The sequence below is a fragment of the Papio anubis genome, chromosome 14 (genome assembly GCF_008728515.1).
Source record: "Papio anubis isolate 15944 chromosome 14, Panubis1.0, whole genome shotgun sequence".
NCBI lineage: Eukaryota > Metazoa > Chordata > Mammalia > Primates > Cercopithecidae > Papio > Papio anubis.
Window position 1 is genome coordinate 31,135,176 of NC_044989.1, and position 25,466 is coordinate 31,160,641.

General features: G+C 45.0%; 1 protein-coding gene across 2 annotated transcripts in view; it reads right to left on the bottom strand.

Moving 5' to 3' along the window:
• Positions 1 to 20,135: 20,135 nt before the first annotated feature.
• The window catches only part of XDH (xanthine dehydrogenase), a 77,648-nt gene continuing 72,317 nt past the window's right edge, over positions 20,136 to 25,466 (bottom strand). For both annotated transcript variants that reach the window (XM_009183950.4, XM_003908475.4), the window contains exons 34-36: positions 24,224 to 24,412; positions 23,417 to 23,593; positions 20,136 to 21,787 (exon numbers count right to left, since the gene is read on the bottom strand). In XM_009183950.4, coding sequence (XP_009182214.2) covers positions 21,737 to 21,787; positions 23,417 to 23,593; positions 24,224 to 24,412 — 417 coding nt within the window. In that variant the 3' untranslated portion in view covers positions 20,136 to 21,736. The remainder of the gene's footprint in view (positions 21,788 to 23,416; positions 23,594 to 24,223; positions 24,413 to 25,466) is intronic.

Below are 25,466 nucleotides of genomic sequence, written 5' to 3' on the forward strand. Positions count from 1 at the left end.
TGCACACTCTGAGCCCCGTTCCCTCGAGTGCCTGCACACTCTGAGCCCTGTTCCGAGTGCCTGCACACTCTGAGTCCTGCTCCCTCGAGTGTCTATACAGCCTGAGCCCTGTTCCCTCAAGTGTCTGCACACTCTGAGCCCTGTTCCCTTCAGGCCTCAACCTGTATCAGTCCCCCTGCTGTACCCACCACACATTAGGCTTCTGGAAGCCATCAAACCCTTTTTCAGTTCAGGTCCTTTGCTTAAACTTCCCATTTGTTCTAGAGCTGTGCTGTCCCGTACAGTGGCCACTAGCCACATGTAGTTTCTAAGAAATATGTATTTTTTCATTAATTAAAATTAAATAAAATTTAAGATTTATTTCTCAGTCACACTAGACACGTTTTAAGTGCTTGCTAGTCACATGTGGCTGATGGTTACCATATTGGACAGCACAACAGTTCCTTTGGACAGCACAGTTCTGGAACATTTTTCCCCATACTTGAGCTTAGCTACTTCCTACCCATCCTTCAAGTCCAACATTCCATAGAGGCCTTTTCTCACCCTCCAGTCTAAATTAAGAGTCCCCACTTTATTTCTCACAGGACCTGCAATTTTCCGTTTCAGTTCTTCCAACTCTTTGCAAAGTTACAGTTATGTGTCTGACTGTTTAATATTCATGTTTCCTATTAAGATCTAAGGCAGGGTCTCTTCTGTCCACCTGTCATTCCTCAGCCCCTGTCTCAGTGCCTGGCACTTAGTAGGAGCTCATTCATGTTGAGTGAATCAATGAATACGTATACAGATGGGTACAGTGGCTGAACATCATTTACTTGCCTAAAGAAACACAAAATCAAGAGTGAGAGCTTAGGGACCACATGGTCCTGAAATAAAATTCTGACTTCCATTCTTACTCTAACCTTTGGGAGTCACTGTCTCCTCACATGTGAAAAAGGAATGTTATTGCCATCTTAGAGTGCAGTGCTGAGGAGTGAATGGGCTGACACAGGCAAAGCCCCCAACATATAATAATAGGTGTCATGTGTATGTGCATTTTTTTCTCTTTATCCCCTCTGCCTTGTCCTTCTATCATTCTCCATGGTCCCCTCCCTTCCACGCTGCATCTCTGGCCCTGGCCTCTGAGTCTCTCATGCCTCAGTCCTATCCGTCTCTAAGAGGTCTTTAGTTCCTGCCAAGGTGCCACAACTGGAGGATTAAACTAAACATTTCTCCAACATAGAGCACTCCCTATGTTTGGGCATTCTTCACTGTCTACCCTGTATGTGGCTGTATAAACCAGTCTGACTTACCTTTCCACCCAGAACTCATAAAGGCAGACTCCAGTCCTGGAAATGCTCTCAGAATACAGGTGCTCTTAACGTCTGGTAGAGAGTGGCCCCATTCTCTTTGGGCATTTTCCAAGAGTTTGTATCTGCAGACCACATGCATCAGAATCACCTCCAGGGCTTGTTTAAAGTGCAGATTCTTGGGTCTCACTCTAGATTTATTTCACCAGAATCTCTGCAAGGGGGCCCTGAACCTGCATTTTCAGTAACCAGCTCAGGTGACTCAGAGCTCTTGTCAAGCCTTCTCGGGGTATAACATTTAACTCCGTGGAACACTGGGAGGATGCTTCCAATAAGCCACTCACTGATCCTCCTTTAATGTTTATACAATTTCATCTTTACGTCAAAAGATAATCTACCAAACACCTACCTAGTGAGTTACTGAGTTTATTACTATTATTTGGAACTCATAAGCTCACATGAGGAATTTTGTCAGGCTTAAAGGGGATTCCAACCCACTCTTCTGTCCAGAGGTACCTGCAGTGGCAAACCATCCTGCAGACTTCCATGGGGCGAGCGTCCACAAAAGTCACGGAAGTCCCCATTGGTAGTCATTTAGAAGGACACAGTGTAATCAAAGGACCATCACTGTTGTCTTGAATGGGTCGTGATTTAAAACTGCTGCTCTTTTTGATCTTTAATGATAATTTATATTTGGTTCATCACTATCAATTTGTTTTCTATGGGTGATATGATTCACCCTACAATATGCAGGCAAGCAGGTTGGCATCAATACAAACCGTGGCCTACACATTCCCAATAACTAAAACTTAAGGCATGCAGCTTGCTGTTCAAATATAAATAACCTCAAAGCCAAAGCAGATGTGTGTATATGTAATCCCTTCAAAATCTGCATGAGATTGATATTTCATCATAGTAAGCATGTTCATTTCCCACATGAAATTGTAAAGGCAGTGGGTAGGATAGTGGTGCCAGCAGAGACATTCAAACAGCCCTGAGCCAGGCTCTGAGCAGAGCTATTGTCATTTTTCCCTTTTTTTTTTTTTTTTTGCTTTGGGAAGAAAAAGATATCTTCCCCTGGCACCCTAGGCCCACCTCCTTCAGGCAGAATTGCCAGTTTCCTCTGGCCCCTGCCTCACCCACTTCCAGAGTTCTCTCCACTTAACTCCACCCTCCGGCTCCACCCTGAAAGGGCACAGCCCAGCTGTACTGAGTTGAGGTTTTTCTGACCCTCAGAAATAAGCAGTTAGCAGCATCCCCAGCACCTATCTTCTTTCTGCTCTTCCCAGGGGGCCCTTGACTCACCACCAACCCACAGGAGAAACCACAGAGCACAGCAGCCCAGCGCCAGCTGCACCTCCCTGGAAAAGTTTCTGGAGGTTCAAGAATGGCTCCTGTATGTTGACTCCCTGTCTCATCTCAGGTGCCATGCTGGACTTTTATATATGGGGTCTTAACCCCCCACCATAGCACAAGCCAGCAAGGTGGGGCTTCATGCAAATGAGGGGTCTGAGGGTCAAAGCAGTGTGGTGGCCACCCCTCACCAAACTGAGCCTGTTCCCAATAAGTACTCCCTTTACCGTCCCATGCTGGAGGCCAAAGCCCAGCCAGCTCCTCTCTGTGCTTTTTTTTTTTTTTTTTTGGTTTTTATTCCATCCAATCCCATTTATGCAAATGTGCACAAAAACAGCAAGATCTTCCTGGCTTGAAACTATGACATATTTAATTTTTAAAAATATTGAGGATTATTTACACATAGTGAAATGCATAGCTCTTAAGTGAACCATTCAACGAGCTCTCGGGTGCAGCTGGACCAATTTAATGACAAAGCAGTACACAGGGGTTTAGCTAAGAGGCTGGGATGAAGAAACTAGGAAAGGGGCCACTCACCCTCACAGCTGTACCACCCCAAGTTCCCCTTCGCATTCCCACTGAGGGCCTGCTGACATCCTGTTTAACATGACCATCAAAACAACTCTTGTTATGCTATCTCAGCCATGTTTATGATAGCAAAACCACTTGGGAGCAAGCCAAATGTCCATTAAATAAACTATGGTGCCATCCATACAATAGAAAATACCATTAAGAAAGAACATGAATAGACATGGAAAGCTGTCTCTTAAAGGCACCTCATAAAACACCAGTGTTAACAGTTGTTCTGAGTGTCCGGATTATGGGCAATTATTATATTCTTCCTCTGATTTGTCGGTACTTTGTGCAACAAATATGTAATAGTAAATAAATTGTATTTGTTGAAGGTGCTTGGCTCTACATTGTTACATCTGGAGGAACAGGGTGTACACAGGAAGTGTAGAAATGCTACCACAGCAATCTCCTTGGCAGAATTGAGATGAGCAGCAGGGAACGCCTACGTGCCCTAGGACAGGAATCTGTGGCTGCCTTTCTCTGGTTCAGAAGGTCTTACTCTGTGCAAAGAGCTTGCACACATATCTCATCATTTGGAGGAAACTAGCTGGTTAGCACCCCAGGCAAGGCTGGCTGTTCCCACTGCCCCATCCATGTGGTTTACTGCCTCTATGGTTTTGTTCTTCCCACTCCCTCTTGCTGAAGAGCCCTCTGGCATGGCTCAGCAGATGTAAAGTCTACCCATCCTTGGTAGGCAGGATAATGGCCCCTCAAAGATGCCCTAATCCCTGCGTCTTGTAAATATGTCATGTTGCATTGCAAAAGGGACTCGGCAGACGTAATTAAGGTTATAGAACTTAAAATAGCCAGAATACAGACAGGCACGGTGGCTCACTCCTATAATCCTGGTACTTTGGGAGGCCGAGGCAGGTGGATCACTTGAGGTCAGGAGTTTGAGATCAGCCTGCACAACATGGCAAAACCCTGTCTGTCTACTGAAAATACAAAAATTAGCCAGGCATGGTGGTACGCACCTGTAATCCCAGCTACAGGGAGGCTGAGGCACGAGAATTGCTTGAACCCAGGAGGTGGAGGTTGCAGTGAGCTGAGATTGTGTCACTGTACTCCATCCTCAGTGGTAGAGCAAGACTCTGTCTCAAAAAACAAACAAATAAGCAAACAAAAAAATAGCCAAAGTAGCCCAGATCATCCAGGTGCACCCAGTCTAATCACATGAGCCCTTAAAAGCACAGAACTTTCTCCCGCTGGAGTCAGAAGAGAAGTGGTAGAAGTCAACAGAAAGATTGGAAGCATGAGCAGGACCTGACCCCCATTGCTGAAGCCTACGTGGAAAGCATGAGGAGAAGGTGGGCAGCCCCCAGCTAACAACCAGCAAGGAAGTGAGGACCTTAGTCCTACAACTGTAAAGAACTGAATCCAGCCAATGTCAAAGAGCTTAGAAGAAGATTCATCCCCAGAACCTCCCAAAAGGAACATGGCCCTGCCAAAACCTTGATTTTGACCTTGTGGAACTCCAAGCAGAGGACTGAGTAGAGCGACATGTACCCACACTTCTCATGTACAGAACTATGGAATGATAAAAAGAGGTGTCATTTTAATCCGTTAAGTTTGTGGTAATTTGTTATGGCAGCAATAGAAAACAACACACTGTCCTTCAGAATCAATGCAAATGCCACTTCGGTGAAACCTCCTCCAATTCCTCCCTCCATATACGTGAGCTTTCCCTTCTCTGAATTCCCCAAACACTCTTCCCCAGGTCTCTTCAGCCACCACTGTGGTCCACCTGGTCTAAGGGTTATTTGTGCACATGTTGTATTTCCCCTGCTAGATAGACTGTGAGCTACTTGGGGCAGTATCTAAGGCTGGTTCCTCTTTATTTTCATTTTAGGGCATAGCACAGCACTTCATATGTAGCCAGAGGTAGATTTTTGTTGGAAGGATGTCTTCCTACCTGGATGGATGTTTATCATTTAATAAAATGAATCTCTATGGCAAATAGGAATTAAAATATGGACCCCAGAAATATTTGCAAATATAGAAATGAATAGCCAATGATGGATACTGACAGTATAAGAAAAACTAGAATGTGCAAAAGTAGGATATCTAAATCTTTTTGATGCTTGGAATCTGACTGCTCTAGCAGTTGGTCCTGAGATGTACCTTAATACAAAAAATAAATAGGATTACAAGTAGGATTCTAAAATATTACCTCTTAAAAGATTCAACTTCTGGCAACATGGAAGTTTAAGGAAATGAATGTTCCTTTCCTGCTTCAAATAGATAGAAATGTTGTAGAAACTGTAATATAATTTTTTAATACCCAGTTGAGCTCAAAAGAAAGAAAAGGAAACTCATAGGTTCCAGAAAAGAGAAAACTCCAAGTCAGACTGTCAATAGCAATGGCTGAGCAGTTCAGTGGGCCTTGGAACAGGACATCGGTCCTCATGGCTTGGCTTAGGGATTTAACATCCGCAAGTGAAGATGAGATGTCCTCAGGCTGATGGAGGTGGAAAGTTGAACTTCTATATAAAATAGTACCTATGGCATAATAAGAAACTTCTATTTGGTCTTCATCACTGGTTCCTGATAGAGAGTTCCTAAATTGCTTGGAACTTGCTAGGTGATAGGAGTATCTTTTGTTCTAATGAGGTGACTCTTGGTGAGCTTCTAGACAGCTTCAGAATGGTGGCTGGTTACCAAAAGGACCAAATCTTGATAAGAAGCCTAGAATTTTCAGCATCACACTACCCTCCAACACCACCCCATTCACCCCAGGAGGGAAGAGGGACGGGAGATTGAGTTAATAATAAAGTGTGCCTATGTGATCCAACCTCCATAAAAAAGCCTCTAAATGATGGGGTTCAGGGAGCTTCCGGGTGGAACACATCCATGTGCCAGGAGATGGGGGCACCTCAACTCCATGGAACAGAAGCTCCTGCACTTAGGACCCTTCAGACCTTTCCCTATGTTCCCTATATGCCTTCGTCTGGTTGCTCATTTGCATCCTTTATAATAAGCTGGTAAATGTAAGTAAAGTGCGTTCCTGAGTTCTGTGAGCTGTCCTGGTAAACTATCAAACATAAGGAGAGAGTGATGGGAACCCCTATTCATAGCTGGTTGACCAGAAGTACAGGAGGCCTGGCACTGAAGCAGGGGCAGTCTTATGAGACTGAGCTGTTAGGCTGTGAGGTCTGTGATAACTCCAGGTAGTTAGTGTCAGAATTGATCTGAATTGTTGGACACTCTGGTGTCCAGAGAATCAGAGAATCAGTTGTAGTGTTGGAAAACACCCTATGTAGAGTACCCTTCAAGAGAGGAGAGAAAAAACTATTCATTAGCCCATGGAAGCAGCAAGAAACCATTGCATCTACTCAGAGTTCTTGGGAAGAAAAGAAAACAAAAAGTTCATATGAAAAATCAAAACTCCAGGTGTGGGGTCTATATTTACCCAGCACACATGCTAGAAGCTCACCTATGAACTGATAAAAAGGCAATAAAAGCACAGAAGACACATTTGCTCTATAGGGAATAGTTCCTCAACCCAAGGAGCACAAGTTCCCCACAGGGAACAGAACACTCATTGAGAATAAGCTTATAATGAAAAAAAAATGATCTATGTGAATAAACATTCCACATTGAAGGAAAGAATTAGACTATGAGAACTTGTAAAATCTGTTAAAAATAAATTGTGCTCAAAATGTTAGAAAACACTTCTGTGAAGTTCTTACTACATGGCAAGCATTGTTCTAAGCATTTTACTTGTTTATTTTACTTGTTTCAAAAAGAAGAAAGAAGGGAGGGGGCGCCCAAGATGGCCAAATAGGAACAGCACCAGCCTCCAGCTCCCAGCGTGAGTGACTGGAAGATGGGTGATTTCTGCATTTTCAATTGAGGTACCAGGTTCATCTCACTGGGGCGTGTTGGAGAGTCCATGCTGGTCAGTGGGCGCAGCTCAACCAGCGAGAGCTGAAGCAGGGCAGGACGAGGCATCGACTCCTGGGAAGCACAAGGGGGGAGGGAATTCCTTTTCCTAGCCAGGGAAACTGAGACACACAACACCTGGAAAATCAGGTAACTCCCACCCTAATACTGCGCTTTACCATGGGTCTTAGCAAACAGCATACCAGGAGATGATATCCCACGCCTGGCCCAGAGGGTCCCACACCCACAGAGCCTCCCTCATTGCTAGCACAGCAGTCTGAGATCTAACTGCAAGGCAGCAGTGAGGCTAGGGGAGGGGCGCCCACCATTGCTGAGGCTTAAGTAGGTAAACAAAGCCACCAGGAAGCTCAAACTGGGTGGAGCTCACTGCAGCTCAAGGAGGCCTGCCTGCCTCTGTAGACTCCACCTCTGGGGACAGGGTATAATTAAACAAAAAGCAGCAGAAACCTCTGCAGGTGTAAATGTCCCTGTCTGACAGCTTTGAAGAGAGCAGTGGTTCTCCCAGCACGGAGCTAGCATCTGAGAACGGACAGACTGCCTGCTCAAGTGGGTCCCTGACCCCTGAGTAGCCTAACTGAGAGACATCCCCCACTAGGTGCAGACTGACACCTCACACCTCACATGGCTGGGTACACCTCTGAGACGAAGCTTCCAGAGGAAGAATCAGACAGCAACACTTGCTGTTCAGCAATATTCTATCTTCTGCAGCCTATGCTGCTGATACCCAGGCAAACAGGGTCTGGAGTGGACCTCAAGCAAACTCCAACGGACCTGCACCTGAGAGTCCTGACTGTTAGAAGGACAACTAACAAACAGAAAGGACACCCACACCAAAACCCCGTCAGTACATCACCATCATCAAAGACCAAAGGCAGATAAAACCACAAAGATGGGGAAAAAGCAGTGCAGAAAAGCTGGAAATTCAAAAAATCAGAGTGCATCTCCCCTCCAAAGGAACACAGCTCTTCGCCAGCAATGGAACAAAGCTGGATGGAGAATGACTTTGATGAGTTGAGAGAAAAAGGCTTCAGTCAATCAAACTTCTCAGAGCTAAAGGAGGAACTTCAAACACAGTGCAAAGAAACTAAAAACCTTGAAAACAGAATGGAAGAATGGATAACTAGAATAACCAATGCAGAGAAGTCCATAAACAAACTGATAGAGATGAAAACCATGACACTAAAACTACGTGACAAATGCACAAGTTTCAGTGACAAATGCACAACCAACTTGATCAACTGGAAGAAAGAGTATCATTGATTGAAGAGCAAATGAATGAAATGAAGCGAGAAGAGAAGTTTAGAGAAAAAAGAGTAAAAAGAAATGAACAAAGCCTCCAAGAAATATGGGATTATGTGAAAAGACCAAATCTAGGTCTGATTGGTGTGCCTGAAAGTGACGGGGAGAATGGAAACAAGCTGGAAAACACTCTGCAGGATATTATCCAGGAGAACTTCCCCAACCTAGCAAGGCAGGTCAATATTCAAATTCAGGAAATACAGAGAATGCTACAAAGATACTCCTTGAGAAGAGCAACTCCAAGACACATAATTGTCAGATTCACCAAAGTTGAAATGAAGGAAAAAATGTTAAGCGCAGCCAGAGAGAAAGGTCGGGTTACCCCCAAAGGGAAGCCCATCAGACTAACAGCATGTCTTTTGGCAGAAAGCCAGAAGAGAGTGGGGGCCAATATTCAACATTCTTAAAGAAAAGAATTTTCAACGCAGAATTTCATATCCAGCCAAACTAAATTTCGTAAGTGAAAGAGAAATAAAATCTTTTACAGACAAGCAAATTTGTCTGTAAAATCCTTTTACAGACAAAAAAAACAAATAAATAAAATCCTCTACAGACAAGAGATTTTGTCACCACCAGGCCTGCCCTACAAGAGATCCTAAATGAAGCACTAAACATGGAAAGGAACAACCAGTACCAACCATTGCAAACACATGCCAAAATGTAAAGACCATCGATGCTAGGAAGAAACTGCATCAACTAACAAGCAAAATAACCAGTTAATATCATAATGACAGGATCAAGTTCACACATAACAGGATTAACCTTAAATGTAAATGGACTAAATGCTCCAATTAAAAGACACAGACTGGCAAATTGGATAAAGAGTCAAGACCCATCAGTGTGCTGTATTCAGGAGACCCATCTCACATGCAGAGGCACACATAGGCTCAAAATAAAGGGATGGAGGAAGATCTACCAAGCAAATGGAAAACAAAAAAAGGCAGAGGTTGCAATCCTAGTCTCTGATAAAACAGACTTTTAACCAACAAAGATCAAAAGAGACAAAGAAGGCCACTAAATAATGGTAAAGGGATCAATTCAACAAGAAGAGCTAACTATCCTAAATATATATGCACCCAATCCAAGAGCACCCAGATACATAAAGCAAGTCTTTAGAGACTTACAAAGAGACTTAGACTCCCATACAATAATAATGGGAGACTTTAACACCCCACTGTCAACATTAGATCAACGAGACAGAAAGTTAACAAGGATATCCAGGAATTGAACTCAACTCTGCACCAAGCGGATGTAATAGACATCTACAGAACTCTCCACCCCAAATCAACACAATATACATTCTTCTCAGAACCACATTGCACTTATTCCAAAATTGACCACATAGTTGGAAGTAAAGCACTCCTCAACAAATGTAAAAGACAGAAATTATAACAAACTGTCTCTCAGACCACAGTGCAATCAAACTAGAACTCAGGACTAAAAAACTGAATCAAAACCACTCAACTACATGGAAACTGAACAACCTGCTCCTGAATGACTACTGGGTACATAACGAAATGAAGGCAGAAATAAAGATGTTCTTTGAAACCAATGAGAACAAAGAGACAACATACCAGAATCTATGGGACACATTTAAAGCAGTGTGTAGAGGGAAATTTATAGCACTAAATGCTCACAAGAGAAAGCAGGAAAGATCTAAAATTGACACCCTAACATCACAATTAAAAGAACTAGAGAAGCAAGAGCAAACACGTTCAAAAGTTAGCAGAAGGCAAGACATAACTAAGATCAGAGCAGAACTGAAGGAGACAGAGACACAAAAATCCCTTCAAAAAATCAATGAATCCAGGAGCTGGTTTTTTGAAAAGATCAACAAAATTGATAGACCACTAGCAAGACTAATAAAGAAGAAAAGAGAGAAGAATCAAATAGATGCAATAAAAACTGATAAAGGGGATATCACCACTGACCCCGCAGAAATACAAACTACCATCAGAGAATACTATAAACACCTCTATGCAAATAAACTAGAAAATCTAGAAGAAACAGATAAATTCCTGGACACTTACACTCTCCCAAGACTAAACCAGGAAGAAGTTGAATCCCTGAATAGACTAATAGCAGGCTTTGAAATTGAGGCAATAATTAATAGCCTACCAACCAAAAAAAGCCCAGGACCAGATGGATTCACAGCTGAATTCTACCAGGGATATAAGGAGGAGCTGGTACCATTCCTTCTGAAACTATTCCAATCAATAGAAAAAGAGGGAATCCTCCCTAACTTATTTTATGAGGCCAACATCATCCCAATACCAAAGCCTGGCAGAGACACAACAAAAAAAGAGAATTTTAGACCAATATCCCTGATGAACATCGATGCAAAAATCCTCAATAAAATACTGGTGAACCAAATCCAGCAGCACATCAAAAAGCTTATCCACCATGATCAAGTGGACTTCATCCCTGGGATGCAAGGCTGTTTCAATATACACAAATCAATAAACGTAATCCAGCATATAAACAGAACCAAAGACAAAAGCACATGATTGTCTCAATAGATGCAGAAAAGGCCTTTGACAAAATTCAACAGCCCTTCATGCTAAAAACTCTCAATAAATTCAGTATTGATGGAATGTATCTCAAAATAATAAGAGCTATTTATGACAAACCCACAGCCAATATCATACTGAATGGGCAAAAACTGGAAGCATTCCCTTTGAAATCTGGCATAAGACAGGGATGCCCTCTCTCACCACTCCTATTCAACATAGTGTTGGAAGTTCTGGCTAGGGCAATCAGGCAAGATAAAGAAATAAAGGGTATTCAATTAGGAAAAGAAGAAGTCAAATTGTCCCTGTTTGCAGATGACATGATTGTATATTTAGAAAACCCCATCCTCTCAGCCCAAAATCTCCTTAGGCTGATAAGCAAATTCAGCAAAGTCTCAGGATACAAAATCAATGTGCAAAAATCACAGCATTCTTATACACCAATAACAGACAAACAGAGAGCCAAATCATGAATGACTTCCCATTCACAATTGCTTCAAAGAGAATCAAATACCTAGGAATCCAACTTACAAGGGATGTGAAGGACCTCTTCAAGGAGAACTACAAACTGCTGCTCAGTGAAATAAAAGAGGACACAAACAAATGGAAGAACATACCATGCTCATGGATAGGAAGAATCAATATCGTGAAAATGGCCATACTGCCCAAAGTAATTTATAGATTCAATGCCATCCCCATTAAGCTACCAATGACTTTCTTCACAGAATTGGAAAAACCTGCTTTAAAGTTCATATGGAACCAAAAAAGAGCCCGCATTGACAAGACAATCCTAATTCAAAAGAACAAAGCTGAAGGCATCACGCTACCTGACTTCAAACTATATTACAAGGCTACAGTAACCAAAACAGCATGATACTGGTACCAAAACAGAGATATAGACCAATGGAACAGAACAGAGCCCTCAGAAATAATACCACACATCTACAACCATCTGATCTTTGACAAACCTGACAAAAACAAGAAATGGGGAAAGGATTCCCCATTTTATAAATGGTACTGGGAAAATTGGCTAGCCATAAGTAGAAAGATGAAACTGGATCCTTTCCTTACTCCTTATATTGAAAATTCATTCAAGATGGATTAGAGACTTAAATGTTAGACCTAATACCATAAAAACCCTAAAAGAAAACCTAGGTAATACCATTCAGGACATAGGCATGGGCAAGGACTTCATGTCTAAAACACCAAAAGCAATGGCAACAAAAGCCAAAATTGACAAATGGGATCTAATTAAACCTAAGAGCTTCTGCACAGCAAAAGAAACTCCCATTCTGTAGGCAACCTACAGAATGGGAGAAAATTTTTGCAATCTACTCATCTGACAAAGGACTAATAACCAGAACCTACAAAGAACTCAAACAAATTTACAAGAAAAAAACAACCCCATCAAAAAGTAGGCAAAGGATATGAACAGACACTTCTCAAAAGAAGACATTTGTACAGCCAACAGACACATGAAAAAATGCTCATCATCCCTCACCTTCAGAGAAATGCAAATCAAAACCACAATGAGATACCATCTCACACCAGTTAGAATGGCAATCATTAAAAAGTCAGGAAACAACAGGTGCTGGAGAGGATGTGGAGAAATTGGAACACTTTTACACTGTTGGTGGGACTGTAAACTAGTTCAACCATTGTGGAAAACAGTGTAGCAATTCCTCAAGGATCTAGAACTAGAAACACCATTTGACCTAGCCATCCCACTACTGGGTATATACCCAAAGGATTATAAATCATGCTGCTATAAAGACACATGCACACATATGTTTACTGTGGCACTTTTCACAATAGCAAAGACTTGGAATCAACTCAAATGTCCATCAGTGACAGACTGGATTAAGAAAATGTGGCACATACACACCATGGAATACTATGCAGCCATAAAAAAGGATGAGTTCATGTCCTTTGTAGTGACATGGATACAGCTGGAAACCATCATTCTAAGCAAAGTATTGCAAGAACAGAAAACCAAACACCGCATGTTCTCACTCATAGGTGGGAATTGAACATTGAGATCACTTGGACACAGAAAGGGGAACATCACACACCGGGGCCTATTGTGGGGAGCGGGGAGGGAGGAGGGATAGCATTAGGAGATATACCTAATGTAAATGACGAGTTAATGGGTGCAGCACACCAACATGGCACATGTATACATATGTAACAAACCTGCACGTTGTGCACATGTACCCTAGAACTTAAAGTATAATAAAAATAACATAAAATAAAATATAGAAAAAGTCATACAATAGCCAGAGAGTAGGGAAGAAAGAATGATTTGTTAGTAAGTTATGCAAGTAGAAAATGGTATGTATCCTGTCATAGGGTGGTTCCCAAGAAGCAAAGCCTTAAAAGGTGGTATAAACTCCCAGTTTAGGGGACTTCTGTTTTAGCTGAGGGCAATTCTCAAGATGACAGGCAGATGTGTACTGTCACCAGCCAACATTTAGAGGAACTAGTAACTCCCAGCCAAGGAAGAGGATTTGCAATAGTATCTTCTACAAGTGTACAGTATAAACATGTTTGGACACTAAATTTACAAAATTGTTGTACATAGGCTTGGAGGATCTTGGAACAGGAAGCGATTGACATTTATTGAGAACCTAACAACAGGTGTCAGATGCTGTGCTGAGTGTCTTTGTTTTCTTTTCTTTCTTCCTTTTGAGACAGTCTCTCTCCATTATCCAGCCTGAAGTGCAGTGGTCCGATTTGAGGTGCACTGCAGCTTCAAATATCTGGGCTCAAGAAATCCTCCCACTTCAGCCTCCGAAGTAGCTAGGACTACAGGTGCATGCCACCAAACATGGCTAATTTAATTTTTTTTTTTTTTTTTTGAGATGGAGTGTTGGTCTTTCGCCCAGGCTGGAGTGCAGTGGTGTGACCTCGGCTCACTGCAAGCTCCGCCTCCCAGGTTCACGCCATTCTCCTGCCTCAGCCTCCCGAGTAGCTGGGACTACAGGTGCCCATCACTACACCCGGCTAACTTTTTGTATTTTTAGTACAGACGGGGTTTCACCCTGTTAACCAGGGTGGTCTTGATCTCCTGACGTTGTGATCCACCCGCCTTGGCCTCCCAAAGTGCTGGGATTACAGGCGTGAGTCACCGCACCTGGCATTAAAAAAATTTTTTTTAGGGACGAGGTTTCACTATGTTGCCACAGCTGTGCTGGGTGTCTTTCATTGACCACCTCATTTAACTTCACCACACTGACAACAGGTCTCCTCCACTTACAAATGAGGAAACTGAGGCTCAGAGGGTGAGTAATGTTCCCAAGGGAAGAGAACTTATTAAAATACTGGAGCTGAGTAGAGCGTTTACTGGCAGCCCTTGCTCTTTCCACTTGAGCCCCGAGCTTAGCCCAGCAGCTGGGCTTTTTAAAGGAGCACGTGGCATATATAGTTGAGGAAGGAGAAAACCTGGTTTTGGGACTTAGGAACATGAATATCGAGTGCCTTGCAAGCCAATCTCCTCATCAGCTGAAGGCCACAAATTCCCAACTTTACTATAGCCACATCTCCCAGAGGGGCGGCATTCCTGGCCCCCAGGTGTGGGGATGTAGAATGGGGGGTGTTGCCAGATTAAAGTAGTGCATAGGAGAGCCCAGAGCTCCACGCTCCTCCGAACCACCATGGGACCATTGTCACCAATCCACAAGGGCCTATAAGTACATAAGGTCCTGGCAGGAAGCCCTTGGCCCACTCCAAGAGGACAAAGAATACTTTCACTTGATTTTCCTAAGACTGATCGCTCTAGGAGGATAGAGAAAGGGTCCAAGACCCCACACGTTCTGCCATACATTCTGTACCCTGGGAAAGGCTCATCATTAAGCAACAATCAGGACTCCCTGGGATGTGGAGGAAATGACCTTTGGGCCATTCTCAACAATGCCTCCCAACCCCCTCACCTTCTAGAGCTACCCTCCCACTCTGAAGAGGCTGTTCTGGGTAAGGAAAGAGATGCAGGGAGTCTGATTCCTAAGGCGGGTGCTTTCCTACTGATGATGAGCCAGGCCTGTCCTTTCCCCTGGATTCTGAGACTGAGATGGAAGGATGGAAGAGAGTGAACAGGTAGAGAGATGGGTGTGTGTGTGTGTGTGTGTGTGTGTGTGTGTGTGTGTGTGAGAGAGAGAGAGAGAGAGAGAGAGTGTGTGTGTGTGTGTGTGTGTGTGTGTGTGTGTGTGTTTTCTCCAGGGCTAGAAGCCACCTGAAGCCTGTAATGCAAAAAATTAACAGCCCGCACCACCCCATTGAAAGAGCTCAAGCTTTGGCATCCGGAGTCTTAGGTCTAAGTCACTGCTGTCAGAAAGAAAATCCAAATGGAGATGGTTATGTCAGAAGTATCAAAAAAAAGCCAGGAAGGCATGAAGAGTTGGACCCCAGTCACGTACACACCCAGATGGAATCTAACCTATTAAACTGGGCCAAATTGCAAAACCAGCTGCATTTGATCTAAGCCGTTTATATTGGACCTGATCATTACCTTCCTGGAGAAACAGCTATGCCAAACTGGATTGATCATCAGAAACATCCTAAGCTGTGACCAGCCATCACCAATTAAAGACTCTGCTAAAACCTTCCAGATAGGTAAACTTACAGTAAACCTGTATAAGCCCCTACCCAACCTCATCTGGATGGTACACAATTTAGCTGCTTGCTCCTTACAATTCCCAAGACCCCAATTAAAACACCGTCTCTTTTGTTTGCTGCTGTGCAGTGTTGGTTTTCTTATTAGTTGACACTCCTCAGGTACTCGCTGTATGAGAGTAGAAATTTCCTTGCCAGGCACTAGGTTTTGTGCTTTCCCTCCATTTTCAGATGCCATCCTCTCCACAACACCATGAAAGTACCACCGTTATCTCATTCACAGACAAAGAAGGAGAAGTATAAAGATTTAAGCAACTTGCCTGAGATCACACAGCAGCTGAGTGGGAGACAAAGACGGAAACACATCAGTTGATTTCAAAGCTAGTGCTCGTGTCTGCACCACCATCTTCTCCCCGAGCCTGTTTCCTTGTTTGTAAAGTGGGTATGATTGTAATACATACCTCCTAGGTTTATTTCAAGAGTTTACAGAAGGCATTGCAAGGGGGAGTGCCTTTCAAATTGCTATACAAATGCCAGTTGTTGTCATTGTCAGACAAAACTAAATAGCATGAATAACAGAAGAGACTGACTTCTCCTTCTGCACTTCTGATAAAGGCTTGTGAAGATAGCCAGGTGAGGCTGATGAGGTCTTTATTCCATCTCACCTGTGCCACTTAGTCAGCTATAGGGAGCTGAGAGCTGGCCCTCCTACCCAGCCCAGTGTGCTGGGAAAATCACATTCATGTGAGAAGCTGAGACAGGCTAATCAATCATTTGTGCCAAAAGGAGCAGGTGAGCTTCTCTTACCCAGCCTAAGATCACAGCTAATCCATGTACCCACCACCCTACACCTCATTATGGTCGAGATGCATTCCTGCATCTTCCCTTCCATCCAAGTTTTGGAAAGCTTACTCATGATTTCCCAGTGCTCTTCCACTTTTAAGGCATGGCCAAAGGCCTGGAAATGACAACTCTGTACTCCACAAAGTGCTTTTTAACCCCACTAATTCTTTCAATCTTCACAACAGCCCAGTGAGGTGGATATGATTATCCACACCTATTTTACAGATGAAAAGATTGAGGTCAGAGGAGCTAAGCAACCTGCCCGAGAGAGAAGAGGGAAGCAGAGGAGAAGCAGAGGAGCTTGAGCAGTCCACGCGTGCTTTCCTGCTCAGCTCCTAACACCCAAGAGTGGGCAGAGGCATGCTGTGTGTCACCACCCTGGGGCAGGTGCTCAGTCTAGCCTTGGTGGGAAGCAAGGAAAGGTAGTGAGTGCCCCACAAGAATGTCAGCAACCACGAGGACCCCTGGGAATACTCCATCTAGTGAGAGGAAGAACAGAGAGCACATGCATGGACCAGAACGACATTTGTTGTCGGCCCACAGAGAAGGACAATTGGCTGAACAGGGGATGGGATCTGCTAGGATGTGATGGAGACAGAAAGATAGGAAGAGGGGAGCAAATGACATGCCACTCAGACTCTATGCTCCCAGGGCTGATGCACAGATACATCTGTACAATGTGAGCAGCCTGTGGATCCATTCCTAAGCTCCCTCCCCCAACACTCAGGGCTCAAAGAAAAGGGACCCTTGGTCTCACTCTTGGGTGCTCACCTTCTTCCCAACTGAAAGGTATGGGGAGAGGGGAAACTTAAACTGGAACAAAGGAGCCAGGGCAAGGATGTGTGGGCACTCCTCATGGGCCACACTGGAATGAGCCAGCCTAAGGCTATTTTGATCCTGAGGCATCAGATGGTCCGCTGTTTGTTGGGGTTCCATGACACCCTCCAGGAAGTCCTCCTGGGTGGTGGCTTCCTCCAGTGTGGCCACACTGGTATCATTTCCCTGTGGCTCTCATCCCCTTCTTCTCACTGCCTTAATGCCTCAGTCTAATCCAACCACAGCTTCTCAAGCAGATCTCATTTACCATGAGACCCCCTTTTTTCTTGCACACACACGCACACACACACACACTCCTGTTTGGCAGGCAGAATGCCAGGCTTGCTATCTCCAAAGAAGACCTCTCTTCTCAATCTCTCAAATTCTGTACTTCAATCTTTTAAACTCTTGAGGTAGATGATGAGTTAATGGTGGCAAAATTAGTGTCCAGCCATCTCTCCACAAGTCTTGCACAGATGATTTAGATTCAGCATCTCTCTTTGAAATGAGGGGATGTTTTTACACTCATTGTTTTGTTTCCCATCTGTGGGACTGAGGAAAGAATCCCATTTTAGCAGGCTGTCACAGAAGCACAGGCAGATAGGCATATATAGGCATACAGGCATATTACCCTCCTTGCCACAGTGTTTATCTTGGGCCTCAAGCTCGCTCTCTCTGTCTTCTTCCCATCCAGTGTAACTAGATTTCTATCATATACCCTGGCTCCCTGATCCACAGGTTTCCTCATAGAAGGCTCAGTTGACTAATGGTGTATGGTTAAGCTTTAAAAAGCCTGGACCAGGCTGGGCGCGGTGGCTCAAGCCTGTAATCCCAGCAATTTGGGACGACGAGACGGGTGGATCACGAGGTCAGGAGATGGAGACCATCCTGGCTAACCCGGTGAAACCCCGTCTCTACTAAAAAATACAAAAAAAAAAAAAAAAAACTAGCCGGGCGAGGTGGCGGGCTCCTGTAGTCCCAGCTACTCGGGAGGCTGAGGCAGGAGAATGGCCTGAACCCGGGAGGCGGAGCTTGCAGTGAGTTGAGATCCGGCCACTGCACTCCAGCCTGGGCGACAGAGCGAGACTCCGTCTCAAAAAAAAAAAAAAGCCTGGACCAGAAACCAGGCAGCCTTGCTGTCAGTCTGACTGTGCCACTAAAGGACCATAGGACCCTGAGCAAGTCACTTTCTCTTGTGGGCTGATGTTTCTCCTCTCTAAAATACAGAGATTGAGCTTGATGGTCTTTTCAGCTCTGGGATGCTGAGTTGGCCTGGGGGTTGTGCAAGCCAGAGCAGGGCAGTTCAAGGACAGAGATGACGCCAGAATCCCTTTGGGCAGTGCCTGACATTTCCACTTCCATCAATGGGTTGATTTGTTTCAGGTGACAAGATTGTCACAGGATCTGTCTCCTGCCTTAGGAACACGTACTCCCCCACTTCAGGATAGAGACAAAACAAAAGGGCAGGCTCCTGGGCCTGGGGGGCACCAGGGTGACCTCATGCTTCACCAGTTGAAGGAAGCTGCCTGTCAGGAATCGTCTTGTCCCACGATCCAAAATAGGCAGCGAATGGACAGCTTTCCAGGCTCCCCCTCCGCAAAAGACAAAAATATCATGGGCTCAGGGATGTTCTCAGTCATAAATCAATCAGCTAAGACTATTTCTGTCCTTATCCCTTGCCCAGAGTTCCTCCTACAACCTCCGTCCTGCCCTCCCGTCCCGGCCTCCCAGCCACCTAGCTCTGGAGTAGGGGAGTCTCATCAGCTGCCCTGATGACAGCTCAGTGGCTTGGCCATGCCAGCAGGAGAATCCTCACCCTGCCTATAAATGAAACGGTGGGCATTCTGGTGCCTCCGTCCACCTCCATGAGCCTGGCTAGCAACTGTCCACTCTGACAGGCAGGTGACTCCCGGTACACGCCAGGTTTCCTGGCCTATAAGGGAGCTGCCAACTGGTTGTGGTGGGCACTTAGGAGTAAATGTCTCTGAGTAAGCCCTCACCATGACCGGGGGTAGGGCTTCTCCTTCACGTGGTTACAGGGGTTAAAGGACCTACCTCATAAAGCCACTGGGAGGAATTAAATGAGACCCTATAGGTAAAGCATTCACCTTGTCACCTGGCAAGTTGCAGATACTCTGAAAATAAGAATTGCCTTCCCCTTGCTAGCCATTCATCTGGCGCTCAGACTCCCACGGCTGACCCATGTCTTTGGCGAGCTCCTTTGAGACTTTTGTCAATCTAAAACCCTAAGTCAGCTGTGATTCCAGCTCTTGGGGAAGCCTCCGAGGACATCTGGTCTACGCAGAGATCCTGTCAGTACCTTGTGGTTAACAGATGCAACGCAGCTGGGCCATCTGGACACTATTGCCCCTTGTTCAATCTTCTACTGCCCTCTGCAGGCTTCAGGCCATACTGCAGGCAGTGTAGACTGCATTCCTTGTGCAACCCCAAAAAGACCTAGGCATCTCACTGCATGGACTCGAGGCACTTTAAGACAACACGGCAAGGCAAAGTGTCTGAGGTGGACGATGCCACTGAATAGCACAGTGATTTCTAATTGACAGAGCACTTGCTTGTTGGATTTTCATGACCAGTCTACTCTCACCTTGGTACCTGAGCACAGAAGGGAATTCTGTGTCACTGCTTTGCCCCAAGAGCTTCACTAATAACAAGTGACAGGTCTCAGGCCCTGCCCCAGAACACCCCAGAAAATCATCTGAAATGGACCTGGATCTCAGTGTAAATACTTGTTTAGTTTTTAAAGCTCTTCTACCTTGACCATGCTGTAAAACAGCCAGCATATCTAGGATACTCTGGAGAAGGGAATTTTGTAAGGAAGTGTGTGTGTGTGTGTGTGTGTTTTCAAGAAATGAAGGCTGGCCAAGATACTGAAGATACTAGGATTTGGTGTGATGATAATTAATAAGCATTTTTCACACGCCAACAAGCTGACAGTTTCATTTATTAGTGACATCAAGCACCAGTCCAACTATATCATTTCCATTATCCTCCCTCCATGGACAGAACCACAGATTCTGTCTGGCAGAAGGTTGGATTTATAGAGTGAAGGCATGCGACAGTAACACACTGTCCACCCAGCACCATGTAGGGATTAAATCACCTGTTGGAGCAATAAAAGGGATGTTTGTTCTTCCCTTGTTCTCTTTACCAACCGCAGAAACTTGAGGGGATCTAAGCAGAGTTCATCAGGCCCAGGTATCATATGACAGTAAGAAAACCAAGCCTTAGATAGCTGCAGATCCCTTACGTAACTGGAGTTTTCAGGTCATATATTTATAGACTTTTAAAGCAGAAGACAGGAGACAACCCTTTACTGCAACCCTTATGTTTGCAGTAAAATGGATCACAGGAAGGGGAAATGACAGTCCAAGATCACAAAGATAGAGACAGAAGAGACAGAGCTGGGATGAGAACTCAGGCTTCTTGGCTCTTCTACCTCTGGTTGAGCTTGATTTTGACAGCAGCATTTTTATTTCTTTTTTTTTTTCTTCAGAGACAAGATCTTGCTCAGTAGCTCAGGCAGGAGTGCAAGGGTGCAGTCACAGCTCACTGCAGCCTCAACCTCCTGAACTCAAATGATCTCTCCACCTCAGCCCTTCTAGTAGTTGAGACTACAGGCATGCACTATCCAGACGACAGGAGCTCTCTATGTTGCCCAGGCTGGTCTCAAACTGCTGGGCTCAAGCAATTCTCCTGCCTCAGCCTCCCAAAGTGCTGGGATTACAGGCGTGAGCCACCATGCCAGGCCTGCTAGCATCATTTCTAGGTGGAAATTATTTGGCTTCAAATGTAAAGATTAAACATAATCTTTTTTTGTAAATACTCAAAGAGGAAGGGAAAGAAATCTAGAACATTGTAGGTGCTCAATAATTGAGTTGGTTGGATTTTTGTGTTATAGAGTAATCTTGCTTTATGCAGCTTAACAAAATTAGATTCAATTAACCTTGAACTTGTTTCATTCTTTATTCTTTCCAATGATTCAAAGATGGTTAGAGGATTTAATCTTACCCCACTGCCTCACTGCAAAATTTGAGTGTAGATTCAAGGTTATGCTTTGCTGTTCATTGGTTTGAAGGCAAGGCTTTCAGAGGAAGGCACACAATTTAAAGTAACTTTGGTTTAAGCTTCTAGAGGTTTGTGGGAGTCCCTTTTGAAGGACAGACACCATCAGAACTTGAGGTTATACAGGCTGTCCAGTAAGTGGGGAATAGCACAAACCCTTCCTGACCCTATTCCAAATACATGATTAGAACAGACAGAAAATGACCCTAATTGCATATTCACCATTTAGGCCTAACAGTTTTGAATTTGCTTATCATTCTGTTTTTAAATTACATTTTAATCAACATCTCCCAATGCATTCACTTGTCTTCCAAATGCCATTCTGATGAATTAGGATGAAAAAGTCACAGAATTAGTCACTGTCATTCTGTGACTTTAATAGATCCATGTTCTGTGGTATGTTCCTCCTGCTCCATGGAAGCCCAAATGCAGCACAGGAAGACTCTGCTGAGGACTCTCTCTTCAGACCCTCACAGACCAGGGTTTGCAGTTTTCTGGTACACCGGTGACACACTAGGAAGGAATGATAGTGTTCTCATTGCCAGGGTCTGCTGATCATGCTCCTCCCACCCTCTTGCATACCTCACCTCCCACCACTGCCAACCACCATTCCAAGGCCAAGCACCACTCGGCAGGCCCAGCTGTTGAGAATGCCCCAGGGCAGGACTCCTTAATTTCCTAAGCCATTCATTTATTTTCATTGAGTACTTTCCATGTGGCAGGCATTCTATTAGGCTTTGGAGATATGGTGATAAACAATACAGATGCGATCCCTTTTGAAACTCACGGTCCTTAAAAAGTTCATAGAATCAGCTGCTCATGCAAATCCATGGCAAGAATTTTTAAATGGCTGGTATGTTGTAACATAGAAACGAATCTTTGTTTCAAGTCTGGGGCCATGGAGAGCTTACTAAAATGACTGAGTTCTGCATCAGACTGTTTGCAAAGAGCTCACCTTGCAACCTGTGGGAGCTTATTGGCAGCCCACTCCTCTCAGGGAAATGGGTTTGCGTGATTGTCAGCATTGGGAGCCATAGTGGGAAGGTTCTGGGCTGTGGGTAGGTTGCTGCACAGCTGTGGGCATCTTCACCGCCTGGGGGTGCCACACGATCTGTGTAGTTCTCACTCCATAGCTAAAGCTCTTGGTAGACCCAAGGAAGACCTGAATGGGGACCCACATGCTTCCTTCACCCGCTGTGTTGAGGTCTGGGGATGGCAGATTTGTCTGCCCCTGGGGCTCTCCTGTGCCCTCCCCACTTGGGACCACGTGTACCCACTTGACCTCTAAATCCAAAAGGCTTATTGAATTTTAAAAAGAGGAAGCCCAACCTGAGTATCAGGAACAACCCAGTCCTGCTAACTCCACACAGGTTGCAGTTGCAAAGGCAATTAAAGCCACAGTGCAGAGCCCACTCCAGCACCAGTCAGAGGCTGGGCTGGTTCTGAGATCCTTACGGTGGAAGCAGCCATCCTAGCAAAGTCTTCTTTTGTTAGGCATTGCCAACGACAAGTATCACATAGGTGCTTGTTAAAGTGATTCCAATGACTACGGAATTCTTCTACTACTTCCTGCCACATACACCTTCAAGGCAGTAATCAATCACACCATAATGGAATCATCTGGTTTCCCAAGGTTGCAAAGTCCTCAAGGACACCTATGCGTCCCCAGTATCAGAATGGTACATGATAATCACAGGACAAATATGGTTGATCTAATTAATTATTTCCTCTTTTTCCCTCTATCCCCCCAATATTCATACAGAGTCCTTAACATAAATTAAAGCAAAAATGCTGGCGACTGACTGATACTAAAGATTAGGCTCTCTGGAGTTTCACCCATCACCCTTGTCTAGATGGAAAATAACAAAACCTGTGAGTTATGACTGTGCACCACACATTCCTCCCATCTCTAAAGAGGCCCAGCTACAAGCTACAGCTTTAAGGAGGTTTCTCGTTATTCTCTTGCAAGTTCGAGTGTGTGTGCTGCATACCGCGCACAATGAAGGGTGGCCATTGATGGATGCAAGGCTGCCCGGTTAAGAGAGAGCCCAATACCTCTCCTCTGTGCAAAACGTTCCCTGCAGTTTGCCACCCTATCCCTGGCCTCCCCTGGGCTGAGTGGACGCTGGAAGGGCATCATACCAGGGTGGTGAACCTGTCCACGCAGGCGTTGCGGATCTTCTCCGGGGTGGCAGGGCTGTCTAGCCGGAAGAGTTCCTTCACGTTATTACCTGTGTGCTGAGCTCGAGCTGCACGGATGGCATCTTTGATGGCAAAGAAGATAGAAGCAGCCAGGAAGAGGGGTGGCTCTCCAACAGCCTGAACACAGACAGGGCACAGGGCAGGGGCTCAGGCAGGTGGTCCCGCCTCCACATCATCAAGTGGACCTAGGAGGCCAGGCAGCAAACTCTGCACGAGGAGGGCTGGTGGTGCCAGGAAAGCACTGATGGGGGCCACACCAAATACAGCGGGAAGGCACAGTCAAAACTGATCAGGGGCTAAGAACAATCAAGCTAGCACATGACCGGACCTCATGGACATATTTCTTTGAACACTCATTGTGTAATTTTCTCTGATGACATCATGCAAATATAATGTACCATTTAAAGTTATACTCGGTAATTGTATTTTACAGACCACAAAATCTGACGTGAGTTTTAACCTTTTCCTCAGTCACTAGCCGAGGACCTGCAACTCTGCAGCCAACATTTACAGGCACCATAGTCATATTACAGCATTTGCAGGAATTATGGGCATAAGAACAAACAAGAATTAAAACACTTTCTAGCATAGGTTGGTTTTTCTCCCCCCAAAGTATAGATCAGAGACCACCTATATCAGAATCACTAAAGATACTTGCTGAAAATGCATGTTCCAGGGCCCTAAGACACACCCATTGGAGCAAAATTTCTGGGCGTGGGCACAGAGCCAGAGCCAGAGCAATGGTACCTTCGATGCATAGATGGCCTTCTTGTTGGGGCAGTCGCGGAGCAGGGACACCCTGAACTCAATGGGGATGCTGCCAAATGCCGGGATCTTGTAGGTGCTAGGGCCGCGGGTGTGCAGGCTCCCCTCGGGGGAGTAGTGTAGCTCCTCTAGGGTGAAAAGGCCAAGGCCCTGGACAAATGCCCCTTCCACCTACAGGATGGATGGAGAGCACAGTTAGCTTGCCTCCCTCTTCCCTGAGGACAGATACCATTTGCCACAATGGACACAAAGCCCCACCTGCAGTGCAGCCTGGAATGTAGCTAAAACCGCCCTCTATTGCTTACCTGGCTCCTGCCCCAGCCCTGGGATAACCTATCTGGACTTCTGCCAGGCTTTGGCTCAGACAGAGCAAAGACATTAACACGGAAGGTCAGTGATTCTAGGAAGGTCATGCCGGTGGGCGTGTTTCCCATTAACACCTGCCGCAGTGCAGATGGAGATGTTCCTTCCATGTTGCTGCTGGGGAAATGGTGAGCCAAAGCTGAGAAGCAAGCTCACAGGAGGATTTATTCGATAGTAGATTCTTTGAGACTTACCTCCAGGCTTTGTGAACGCCCACCCTGCCTGTCCTCTGGGAGAAAGTGCCCTCACTGCAGTTCAGCTTACAGGTCTCTCCTAGGGTAACTGCCATGCTAGACAGGCCCACACATCTGCTCTCTCAGCCCCCTGCTCAGAAGCGTGACATGGGGCACTACCGTACCTCAATGAGCGTTCAGAAAAGAAACCGGCTGGCAATCACCTTTGGGTCTACAGTGCCTGGCTTGGTGCCTGGCCATAGTAGGGGACCATAAATGGTTGTTCAATGAATTAATGAACAGATTGACTAATGGCCAGATTTTCATATACTCAGTAGTTGTCCATTTTTGAGAAGTACAATTTGTATTTTCTACCAGATGCTCAGTCTTGAATTCTTGATTCCTCTTCTGTTTTCTCCTATTTCACCTATTCTTTATTTTATTTTATTTTTTTGAGACTGAGTTCTGCTCTATCGCCCAGGCTGGAGTGCAGTGGTGTGATATCGGCTCACTGCAACCTCCGCCTCCCAGGTTCAAGGGATTCTCCTATCTCAGCCTCCTGAGTAGCTCGAATTATAGGTGCATGCCACCACACCCAGCTAATTTTTGTATTTTTAAGTAGAGACGGAGTTTTGCCATGTTGTCCAAGCTGGTCTCGAACTCCTGACCTCAGGTGACCTGCCTGCTTT